The sequence below is a fragment of the Fringilla coelebs genome (assembly GCF_963513975.1).
Source record: "Fringilla coelebs genome assembly, chromosome: Z".
NCBI classification, from domain to species: domain Eukaryota; kingdom Metazoa; phylum Chordata; class Aves; order Passeriformes; family Fringillidae; genus Fringilla; species Fringilla coelebs.
In genome coordinates this window covers 11,871,819-11,883,919 of record NC_140031.1, presented here as the reverse complement: position 1 = coordinate 11,883,919, position 12,101 = coordinate 11,871,819, and the positions used below count along the sequence as shown (strand labels likewise).

At 36.0% G+C, this 12,101-nt stretch overlaps 1 protein-coding gene across 3 annotated transcripts in view; it reads left to right on the top strand.

The window, feature by feature from the left end:
- LMBRD2 (LMBR1 domain containing 2) overlaps positions 1-12,101 on the top strand; it is a 32,912-nt gene that overhangs the window by 2,409 nt on the left and 18,402 nt on the right. For all 3 annotated transcript variants that reach the window (XR_014616929.1, XM_084225718.1, XM_084225719.1), the window contains exons 2-9: positions 4,191-4,417; positions 4,835-4,914; positions 7,078-7,173; positions 8,032-8,199; positions 9,036-9,246; positions 10,698-10,772; positions 11,112-11,225; positions 11,798-11,981. Coding sequence is in view for 2 of the 3 variants with exons in the window: in XM_084225718.1 (XP_084081844.1) it covers positions 4,244-4,417; positions 4,835-4,914; positions 7,078-7,173; positions 8,032-8,199; positions 9,036-9,246; positions 10,698-10,772; positions 11,112-11,225; positions 11,798-11,981 (1,102 nt within the window). In the remaining variant the exon portion in view is untranslated. The remainder of the gene's footprint in view (positions 1-4,190; positions 4,418-4,834; positions 4,915-7,077; positions 7,174-8,031; positions 8,200-9,035; positions 9,247-10,697; positions 10,773-11,111; positions 11,226-11,797; positions 11,982-12,101) is intronic.

The window sequence follows — 12,101 nt, the reverse complement described above, 5'->3', positions numbered from 1 at the left end:
TTTTTGCCAAGTGAAGTGTGCCGGTAATAAGAATATATAATAAGAACTAGCAGATTATTCTCTGACAGGAAGGCAGAAGGTCATCATTGAGCTGGCCATTGACATTTTGCTGGAGATAGCTGCTTTTGTACTTGCAGGTGAGCTGGGAATTCAGCTTGAGGGGGCAGATGTTGTTGCCCAGGTATATTTTTTTGTATGTTAAGGCTCTCAGTTTTGTTGCTGACCGTCTCTGATTATCCCTTTCATAGTTTGGCAGCTTTTTTGGTTACAGGTTTTCTTCAGACAAATGTAGTTGTGATCTTTAAAAATACAAAGGGAGTGGTTTTTCGGGTGTTTCAGCTGAAACATCCAAAATGTCTAGAAATGCAGCTTTTTCAAATTTTTTTGATATCTACCTAAGAGTACTTGAAGAGCAATAAAAAAAAAGTCTTTAGTATTCTAGAAATATCTGAGGTACCAGACAGAAGCATGGTGGCTGTCTTTATTAGTAATGTTTGAAGGACAGGCAGAGCTACAGGTTGACAGATATTTCTTCTTCTGGAATTCCTGAAAAAAAATTCTGGTGCTAAAGCTATTTGTAAATACATAGAATATAATAGGTGAATAAAAGATAGCATCAGTTTGTCAAGGACAAATAGTTGAAGTAATCAAATCTATTTAAGTAATGACTGATAGATCTACTGTATACAAGAGGATCAGTTTATTATCTTATGTATTTCTTAGTAGGACTTTGATCATTCCTTAGGATGTTTTTCTTGGGAAAGAAAGCCGGGAAGAACTGCTGTTGAGGCTAAGGAGGCCATTCCCTTGTCAAATACGTTCAATGGTTTTCAGAGTTTCATTAATGAAATAGTATGGTGATTAAAACTATAGAAGGCACAAAACTACCAGAGATTTCAGGTCTTTCTGAAAGTGGTAGTGTAAATCAAAATACCTTAAAGATTTGGAAACTTGTGAGGGGGGAAATGGGTACAGCTGAACAGAGTTTTGTTTTTGTGTTAAGCAGGAGCAATCAACCACAGAAATATAGGATAGAGAAGTAGCGTTGTGTTTCCTGGAGGGTAAGAATTTGAAGGCCTTAAGAAAGCTGAATTTGTGAAGGAAATATCCTATTCCTATTTATACTTTTTAGTAAGGCATGTGCAGCAGTGTTTAACGTCTGTTCAGGCCTCCTTAGGCATTTGCTGGGAGACTGGCAGAATACTTCACAGATATGCTTTACTCTTTCTAGGCCTTCTTTAAGAATATGGTACTGAGGTGTCTTTGTTAAATTTGGTACTGTATTAAAGCTCTAAGAAAGTATGGGGTTTTTCATTCTCTGCAGTTTCATTTAGTAACTTGAGATTTCTGTAGCAGGCAGAGTAGTTAGTTCATTTGTAATGTAGATGTCGTGAGTGCAGTTACTCTTGTGTTGGCAGGGTAATTTAATACTGTTGATAGTAGGGAGTCTGTCATATAAAGGGAATTAAGCCTGATCTGAGCCCTTTATGATGCATGCAGTATTAGTAGCTGGGTAAAATTAAAAACTTAGCTGATTTTGTCTGTGTCTGAAAAGAAGCAGGAAAATCCTAAGCTAACACAAGAGCATGTCCTTATGTTTTATTGGTTGAGTTGCGCTTCTCATGCCAGAGTTTCAGCTTTTAATCTTATTTGTATTAATCTGTAGTTGCCTGGTTGTTCAGAAACTGAGTGTGCCCATAAATACTTCTCCATTCACAGTGAGGACTCTTGTTTCTTTGTCATTGCTTTAATAGGAGCATCTTCTAAGCCACTGAAGGTTGTACAGTACAAGAGAGCTCTCCTGAAGTGGCTATTTCAGGATATTTTTCTAGTGATTCTGGAATTTCAGTCAGCTGATACTAGGTAGCTGTATGCCAATAGTGAGATGGCTGTCTAAATAAAGTGATGAAACAGGATGATAGGTAAAAAGCTTACCTTTCTTTGAGCTAACAACCACGTTCAGTGGAAAGTGCTGCTTTCCTCAGGAAGGCATGGCTTTATAGCCTGCAGTAATGTATTTTAAGGCCTGATTCTAGTAGCTGAGGTCCTAGATATGTCTGCACTGTTGGGTTGGACTTAGTTCACCGGAAGAGCTCCTCTCAAGCATTGCATTTCTCACTTTGTGGATTTTCTTCCATTTAATCTTTCTATGTGGAGAGCTGGTTTTAGATAGTTTATATCTAAAAATTTTTAACTGTTATTTTGAAAATGTGTAGACACTAATTCAAAATAACTCTGTTATTAGTTTCAGTCTTTTGATAAGCAGGCCTTTCCTTTTGTGTTTTGAGATTAAAATAGGAACCAGAGAAGAACATAAAGATGTAGTTTTCTGATAACTGCAAAGTCACCTCTGTCTCTGAAAGTGAGTTAAATTGTAGTAGGAATCAATTCCTTCTTTATTTTAGCATATTCAATACATTTTTATAATACTTTTGGAAGTACCCTCATGATAGTAGCTGAGTGCAGCATCTTGCACAAAAACTTTTTACCTTCTGTTTTGGTTGAAGCTTTTTAGGTGTGACTGTAATAAAACTTTGTGACTAATGAAATGTGTGCTGTATAATTTTTTTGTTTATGTAGCAAAAGGTGTGGCTCTAATGGGCACGAAAAGCTGCATGCCAGTAGCAGTGCCTTAGTGAAGCTGATTCGTAATTGTTTTGTTATTTTTGCTTCTATGGTATTGGCTGCTATACTGTAAATTGAAAAGGCTTTTCTGAGGGAACAATAACGGTAAGCAGAGCAGTCAAGGACTTGCTTTGAATAAGTGATTGAGAAACAGGTGAGATATCCTGAGCTTTTAATGTACAAATTATTTAGCTAGAGTAGGGTACAGACAGATAGTAAGGGGCTGATTTGTCCTAATGGAAGTGTTGGTAGTTTGATAAACACATTTGATGAAAGGCAGAAAAGAAAAAGTGTGTGAATCTTTGGCTAGAAACAGGAAGGTAACTCCTTGGGGAGAAAAAAGAGTCACAGAATAATTGTTCCTTTGTCTCCTCAAGGTAGTAATGGCATCACAAACTTCAGAGTTTTTTTAGTGTAAATAAGAGAGTTTTCCCTGCATTGTGCCCTGAATCGTAATAGATCTGCTTAAGCACTTTACTGAGAAATTAGTAAAAGGAATGGTTCACTTTACCAAATTCTAAAGAGATTTAAAAGTAAGTAGAGGTGAATTTCTTTTAAATCTCCAGGAAGGTGAAAGTACCGGAAGTCTTAACAGCAAAACCGTAGCAAAAACTAATTCACTTAAATCAAATCAGCAAAATGTTAATCTTGATGGAGAGACAAGTCAGGCTGGCCACAGTAATAAACTTTTTTTCTTTTTTTAATAATGCATAAAATGCCTTTGATAACATGATGCTTATTAAAAAGGTCTGAAGTAGTTTAAATAAAAATGTAGCAAGTCAGTGAATTTTTCTGTAGTGGATTTGTGCAGCTCACTGTCCCTCTTGTCTGTAACTTGTCTGTATGAAGCTATATGAACTTTGTTACAGTAGTCCTGACTGTAACACAGTAATTAAACACAGAAGGACAAGCAAAGCAAAAATACATCATGGCAAACTATACCAAATTAACTGAGACCCTTGTTTCTCTGAATAGCGCCGGAGGAGTAGAAAGGTGAATTGAAATTCTTGAAATTTCAAACCTCATAGAGGTGCATTACAAGTAGACTAACACATTCTTTGCTGTGTTTTTATGCTCTATTAACTCTTATGTATAGATTTTAAATATGTATTTGAGATACACTCCATTAAAATGTTGTTCATTAGCTGTCCAGAAATATTTTATTTAAATATTTAATCCTTTGTAAAACTTCGTTGATTGCTTCTAAAAGGAGAAAAAAAGAGCAGAATAGATTTTCATCTTGAAAGTTGTCCTAGACCTAAAGTTGGGTTAGTAGTCTATTTAAGGACAGAGATTTGCCTCCTGGATCTATTGTATATCAAGATGATGAACAGGAGTTGTCCTAATATGTTGCTGGAAACGACAGCATTGGGATGACATGTTTTGATTTCTTCAGAAGACTTCAGGGCGCCTTGCTGAAAATCTTTGGTTTTGTCTGATAAGAATCCTGGTCACGTGAAGTGTGAAAAGTTTGTTAATATGTTTTAAAGTGTCCATTGAACAACTCTTCTGTGTAAATATCTTCCGGAGTTTTAAATGTAATTAAACATCTTTTTGTCTTGTAGTTCTGATCTGCTTTCCCAAGTGAGTGTGGTGTGACTGGGGCCAACATTTAACAATGAGTGGTGCAGCGTTGGGCCTCGAGATAGTGTTTGTCTTTTTCCTGGCCTTATTCCTACTTCACCGGTATGGAGACTTCAAGAAACAGCATAGGCTGGTGATCATAGCAACGTTATTGGCTTGGTACCTCTGCTTCCTGATTGTATTCATACTGCCTCTGGATGTCAGTACGGTAAGAAACATTCAGGACTTCCTCCTTAATTGCATCACATGTTTATGGTATTTCTCTAAACTAGTGACTGCAGGAGACCATCTCTTAGAAATACCAAAGAAATCTTCCATGTAGTATCTTAATAAATTAAACATTGCAATGCCTTTTTGTTGGTCTCATCAGATAACAAATCTATTTCAAACATTTTAAAATTTCATCATTTGTTTGTAACAATTTTTTTCATCCGTTTAGGCAGCATAAGGACACTTTTGGCATTTTACTTACTTGACTGATTACATGTTGATTTGAATGCTCATTGGTATAATTAATTCCAAATGTAAATCTGGAGTACAGGAAATGTCTTTAAAATAAGACTTATTACTTTTAAATAAGTATTATACCTCTTTGGTCACTGATATAAAATAAATTGTCTTTTAGACTATTTATAATCGATGCAAACTTGCGGTTAACTCCAGTCCTGCAGAAAGTAATGGCTCTTATGTTACTCTTGCTCCAAGGTATGAGCTACACGTTTTTTTCTTTAGACTGTATTTTATTATTTTCTTTTATTAATTGATAGCATATTGTGTTTTTAACACTGATGAATAAGTACTATCTGTGTGATGCAAATTTTGAACTTTGTAAATACACAGGACAGTGAGGGGAAAAAGTGATGAAAGGTGGATCTTTATCTGCTGGGAGTAATTACATAGTAATTGTGTAGTAGTTCTAGGTGGTTATCCAACTATTTTTAATGTCACTGGATTTCTTTTTTTTTTTTGTTAAATCAATAGGGATAAGCTTTTTGGGCAATCCTGGTTATGAGGAGAGGCTTTGATGAATGCTTATCTTTTACAATCTTAAAGACTTTAAACCTGAATATCTAATTTTATACCTTTAATTTATATCATATCAATGAAATCAGCTGCTTGTCTTATATGTCAGGGGCATATCTAATTGCTTCTTATAATTACATATATATGGTAATTGCAGATATCTGAAATGTGCTGTATTCCACCAAAGTAATGGTAGCCGGCTAGGTGTATCCTGGCAGGAAGAAAGTAATCCCTAACCATGGAGGAGTAGATTAACGTGGGCTCTTTCTGTGGCTGCTCATCCGTTAGCCTACACTGGCTGTTTCCAGACGGTACTGATGTAGGCAGTGTAGTTATCTGTAAAATGACTTGAGCCTTTAAGATACCAGCTAATATGTCTGTGCAAAGTCTTGCCAATCTTGCTGCCCCAAAGAGGGACCTGAAAGAATGGTGAAATACCAGTCACACAATATTGCATCCTACACTTAAGACCACCTAGTGGATGTTAATTAAACCTATTTAATTATATACACAATTTGAAAACTATTCAGTAACCTTTCAATTTATCTGTAGCTTCGGACAAACTTTTTTTCTTAGAATCACAGAATTGATTGGTTTGGGTTGGAAGGAATCTTAAATATCATCCAGTTCCAATCCTCTTCCAGGAGCATGGACATCTTTCACTAGGCTGGGTGGCTCCATCCAACCTGGCCTTGAACACTGCCAGAGATGTGGCATCCACAGCTTCTCTGGGCAGCCTGTGCCAGTGCCTCACCACCACCGCAGTAAAGAATTTCTTCCAAATCTCTAATTTAAACCTGCCCTCTGTCAGTTGAAAAACATTGCCTCTTGTCCTGTTATTTTGCCCATATAAAAAGTCCATTTCCTTCCTTTTTATAAACCCCTTTTAGGTACTGGAAGGTGCTGTAAGGTCTCCCTGGCGCCTTCTCCAGGCTGAACAACCCCTGGTCTCTCAGGCTTGCATAGAGGTTTCAGCAGCTCTCATAGGAGAGGTGCTGAAACCTTTAGTCATACTACCTGTCATTCTATCTTAAGTTGATAGTTTTGAAAATATTTAGGCCATGCAAATAAAATCTTACGACTCAGGCTTAACTAGTTTGACCCTGGAAAATACCAATTATTTCTCATTAGGTAATCTCATCTAAGTTGACTTTATTGCCCCTTGACTCACCCTTGCTCCATTACCCGGACAAGTGTATGGAAAAAACCACACTGCCTTAGTTTAGACTTTTTCCTTTGTTCTTTTTTTTTTTTTTTTTATTTTATTTTATTTTTCTTAAAAGGGCTCATAGGACTTTTCTGTCTTCTGTAGTGAACATTATCTGGCAGAAGAATATTGGCTTATTGAATCAAAATTTGTTTAAGACTGACTTAATCCAGCTGGGTGGCAGAAGGAACAACTAATAAGTTCTTTGTATGACTAAGTGCTCTAGATGATGATGTGCCTAGATATTTTTAAAAAACCTACACTAACTAAAATTTAATGCTTCTCTGTTTAAACAAGTGTTCTTTCTGTGCATGAAATAATTACTACTGAAAGCCAAAAACTGTAATCTTAAAATGTTTTATTGAATATTCCTCTTCAGTCTTGTAGCTTCTGGGTTTTTTTCTCTAAGAAAGATGTCCTGTTCAAATACATTATTTGTAGTTAGGAAAATGATTAATATTTCTAATGATTCTTCAGTTTATTTATTTGGGAGATGATTGATTGTTGACTATGTACTTGAATAGTATTGTACTACTTCTATGTTCTTTTCAAAGAACTTTCTAGATAGGAATTTATAGAAGTTGCTTTTTATACTTGGGGCTCTACAACTAACAATAGTCTTCTTTATGTTGTAACAGCAAGCAAAAATGTTTTAAACCCTGGAGTTATATTCCTGATGGAATTATGCCAATTTTCTGGCGTGTTGTGTATTGGACATCTCAGTTTTTAACATGGTAAGTAAGGCAAAAGAATATGGCAAAAAGTATGATACAGTTTTTAAATGGACCATCTTAACAGTCATAGCATTCTTTAAAAATGTATATGAATCAGTATGGAAAAGAGCTTTTAAATTGTATATTATTTGCTAGTAGTGAAATTTCGGTAATGATTACTATACTAATTCAGTCATACTCTTTTTTTCTCTTGCTTCTATGGAAGCAACTTTCAGGTGGCAGCCATTTATCCTTGGTTCACTTTTGTAGTTGAAACTAAGCAATTAGCACGTGTAGGTGTTTATGGAAAGATTGTCTGAAATAAATGGGTTTTAGGCAACCAGATAACAAAATAATTCCATTAATAATTTGTGTGATTTTTAAGTAATATTGAAAATTAGTTGGTTTTATCGGATATATTGCACAAAGCTTTAGATATAGCTACAGAAAAAAGATTTGTATATGGGGTTTTGGGTTGTCTGTGCTTTGTGTGATTTCTGATCAACCTGTTATCAGATAATTATTTTTGTAGTTTCAAGGATATCAGAGTTGGTAGTTCATTCTTATTTATCACAGATTTTTCATAGCAAAGCTAACTGTATTGTTTTTATCTGCAGCTTGTGTAAGGTTTGCCATCAGACAGGTACATCTAGAATAAAAACATCTAAGTAGCTAATTTCTTAGAAGCTTGGGAGTCTTAAAACTTTAACACCCCTGCCTCAGTAATCTGATACTGCTAAAGTTCTCTTTTGGGGAGGTTGGTGGTTTGGGTGTTTGGGAGATTCTTTTGGCGGGAGTTGGTGGGGGTTTTTTTTTTGTTTGTTTTTTTGGTTTTTTTAATTGGCTGATGTGGTTTTGTTTTGTTTCCTTTTCTCCTAGGATTCTGCTACCTTTTATGCAGTCATATGCTAGATCAGGAGGGTTCTCCATCACTGGAAAGATTAAAACTGCTTTGATTGAGAATGCCATCTATTATGGCACTTACTTGCTGATTTTTGGAGCATTTCTAATATATGTGGCTGTAAACCCAAACTTCAATTTACAATGGTAAGAATAATGTTGTAAACACTTCCATGAGTTCTTGCAGAATTGTCATGGATAATTTCTTCTGTGGATGAAATGGGTTTTTCTGAAAAAACTAGTTTTAGTCATAGTATTTTGCTAGTCAGTTAGAAAATTATGTTAACTGAAAGGGGCTTTTTTGAATATTTATAGAAATTTGGGGTTTGTTTTTCTGATTTTGATATGTACAGCAGAGGAATCCTCTTGTATTTACAATGGTGTTTTTTTCTCCATACAAACACATTTGCAAAGTTAGTACAGAAACTTCCAGTGTTTTCAGAACAACATTTTTCAAAAAATCAGTATTTCCTGTGTAGTGCATCTAAATACTGTAGACCTTAAAGGTGAAAAGGAAAGTTAAAATAATTGACATCTATAAATTGCTTATAGTGTTCCATACCAGATGGAATAGAAATTCCATCTGAATACAAATTTCTGAACACAATATTCTGAATAAAAATCTTGGGTTCTGAGTTTGTTTTTTACAGTTATTGCCATTATGACCTCACTGTCAGTAGGTTTGGTAAGTTTGCGTTGTTTCCTAAGGGAACATATTCCTTTAGGAGAACAGTTTCTTTGAGAGCAAGCAAACCAATTCTTATCTGCCATCCATAGTGGGCAGGACAGGAGATACTGGAAAATTGTGGCAGCTTTAAATACGGCCAAGCGGCAGACTAGCTCCAGGCAAAAATCTAGGTGATACTAGAGTCTGTTCCTGTAAACTTGAAAGCCATATTGGTACATATACAAGGCTGGTTTCTTGCTGCCAGGATAGGAGGATGTTATTTGTTTGGGTTTTTTACGCTGTTTTGTTTCCTTAGGAACCAGCTTCAGACTATTGGCATAGCTGCTGCAAACACATGGGGTCTGTTCCTTCTTGTGTTGCTTTTGGGTTATGGTTTGGTGGAAATCCCTCGTTCTCACTGGAATGGGGCCAAGAGAGGTTATCTACTCATGAAGACTTACTTCAAAGCTGCCAAACTGATGACTGAGAAAGCAGATGCAGAGGAAAATTTAGAGGATATTATGGAGGTAAGTAACTAGCTTTCCCTGTGGAAAAAAGTGAAGGCTGCTGTTAGTTGTGCCTGAATTCATTGGTGTTGGACACTTGTAGCATGAGCTTACTGTAAAATATCTGTAAACTAAGAAAATTATCATAGTGTGCTACCTGATAACACTCAATCCCATGCAAAAGTCTAAACAGAAATAGCCCTTACTGTGACAAACTTAAAAGTCACAGCAGCTTGATAACCATTATTTGATGAGTCTATTCTTTTATTGACACTTTTGGAGTAGTACTGGTCACTAACAACATTTTAGCGTGAGCTTGAGTAGGCAGTGTATAGATGTTTCACTAGTGTTAAAATTGGGTACTTCTTTTATTCCCTGTTCCCAGTGTTTTTCTGGAATCTTCAGAAGAGTTTCCAAATTGTGGGGCCGCAATTACATGCTCTTTGAGAAGAGAATATATAGATAATTGTTTCTTTTAAGGTTTCTTTTGAGACTTTTGCTAAATATCACTGAGCAATATGCTTGAATATAGTTCACTAACAGAATGGAAATCTAGCCCTTTGAATAGCTATTCCTGGTTCTTCTGCTGGATACCATGGCTTGGAATAATACGTGTGAACTGTTGTAGGATAGGGTGGATATTCGTGTTATGTGTTGGTTGTATTGATGCATAACACAAATAGACTCTTAATCACATAACAGTAATAGAATCTTCATTCATCTGTGACAGCATTTTGAAGAAACTGCTAAAACAGTTAAAAACATCTAAGTGGGACATAACTACAAAACTTAATAGAAAATGAGCAATGACAACCCTTTTTTACCAGGACAGATAGAATATTTCCACTGGAGGGGACCAACAACAGTCATCTGATGCAGCTGTCTGACCACTTCAGAGCTGACCAAAAGCTGAAGCAAATTGCTAAGAGCATTGTTCAGAAGCCTGGAGAGGGAGATGCTGATCTGTTTTCCCTGGTAGCCAGTGACAGGATGCATGGGGGTGGTTCGGAGCTGTGTCCAGAGGGGTCCAGTATGGGCATTAAGAAGCAGTTCTTTACCACAAGGGGGGTGGTTAGTCTCTCACTGGAACTGACTTTTAAAGTGGTGGTCAGTGCCCTGCGTCAGTCATTGGAACCTATTCTTTATGTCCTTTTTATCTGTAACTTAAACAAGAGATTCTTTTTCATTTCAGCCTTCATGCATAGAAACCAATACTCCATGCATTTTTATAGTTGCATATTTGTACACTGCTGTTCTTTTTTTAAAAAAATACATTAAGTGTTCTTTACAAATACTTCACTTACGTTTTATGAGATATTTAGTAAAACCATGGCTTTTAGGAAGCTGTATTTTTTTAAGCTTTGATGGCTGACTGTTGGGAGGGCTGCAACTCTAATTGACCAGTAAAAATTTATAGTTAATGAAAATTTTTTTTAATAGTTAAACTACTCTGTTATTTTTTCTCTCAACAGGAAGTCCGTAAAGTAAGTGAGAGTATCAAATATAACCACCCCTTGAGGAAATGTGTTGATACTATACTGAAAAAGGTAACCAATTGCTCATCTTCAACCATAATTATTCATTTGGGAGGAGTGCTTCTTCCACATACTGAATACTTGTACATAACTTTCTTTTGTTCTTATAAAATCTCTAGTTGACATCTTCTGAGTTTCTGTCGAGACTGAGTTGAAATTCTTTGTGAAGTATTTTCTTATGACATATGGAATTATCAGATGTATTTTGACATAGCATTGTAGAAAGAGAGAAAAATGTATGCTTAGAGTGAGCTTTTCAGCTGCATGAAATGCCCCAAACGTTTACAAATAATTAGCAAAAGCTGCTTGCTACTCTTTTGTCTCCCGGTTAATTTTCCCTTTTCCTTCCAGTGCCCTACTGAGTACCAGGAAAGAATGGGTAGGAACATGGATGATTATGAAGATTTTGATGAAAGACAGAACACTTATCCCAGTGAAAAAAGTTTGGCCAAACTTCACAAGCAGGTATATTAATAGATGGAAGAATGCCTCACTTACGGCTGTTGTCGTGAGAGTAAATGCTGGTCAAAGATTTTGAATGCACTTCATCTGGACTGTTGAGTACAGTGGGTTTAAGCTACTTAACAGAAACTTTTCTTGGTGAGAGAAAGCACAGACACTTAATATGCCAAGTGATCAAAGTTCTGGATGGGTAAAAGGTGTTCTTGTGTTGTATCTTGATAGTGTTATAGCTGTCTGTGAATAAGCCTTGTAATAGTTGACTGACAGTGCATTCTGAAAAAGAAATTATAGTAAAAGCTTGATATTTACTGAGATGCAAAAATAAAGTGGTAGGTTGGGAAAAGTAGAATTTAACTGCTACGGATGGTTTGTGATGAAAGAGCTGCAAAACTCAGTAATTGTGTATGTAGTACTTCCATGATTTATGTATTTTAGAGAATTACCTACCTGCTTTTTTTGAAGATACAGTCTTTGCAGGTCTGCAATGCACATATTTTCAAGGGATTTTGTAAGGATTTTGTGCCATTTTTTGAAACAAGTACCTTGAAACCCTAATTTCTTGCAATTTATTGTAGGTAATCTATTCAGTGCAGAGACATCGTCGTACACAGGTCCAGTGGCAAATTCTTTTAGAGCAAGCATTTTACTTGGAAGATGTGGCAAAAAATGAAAGCAGTGCAACTCGACAGTTTGTTCATACCTTTCATTCCCAGGAACCAGAAAATAAAATTATTCAGTATTTCTACACACCAACGGTTGGTAAGTGCTGTCATGCTGGTTTTAGGTATGTTAAAGCATAACTGATGCTGTTCTGTAACAAGAACCAATTTCTTTATGTAAAAAGTTCAGCTGCAGCAGAGGGAAGCATGTCCGGAATAT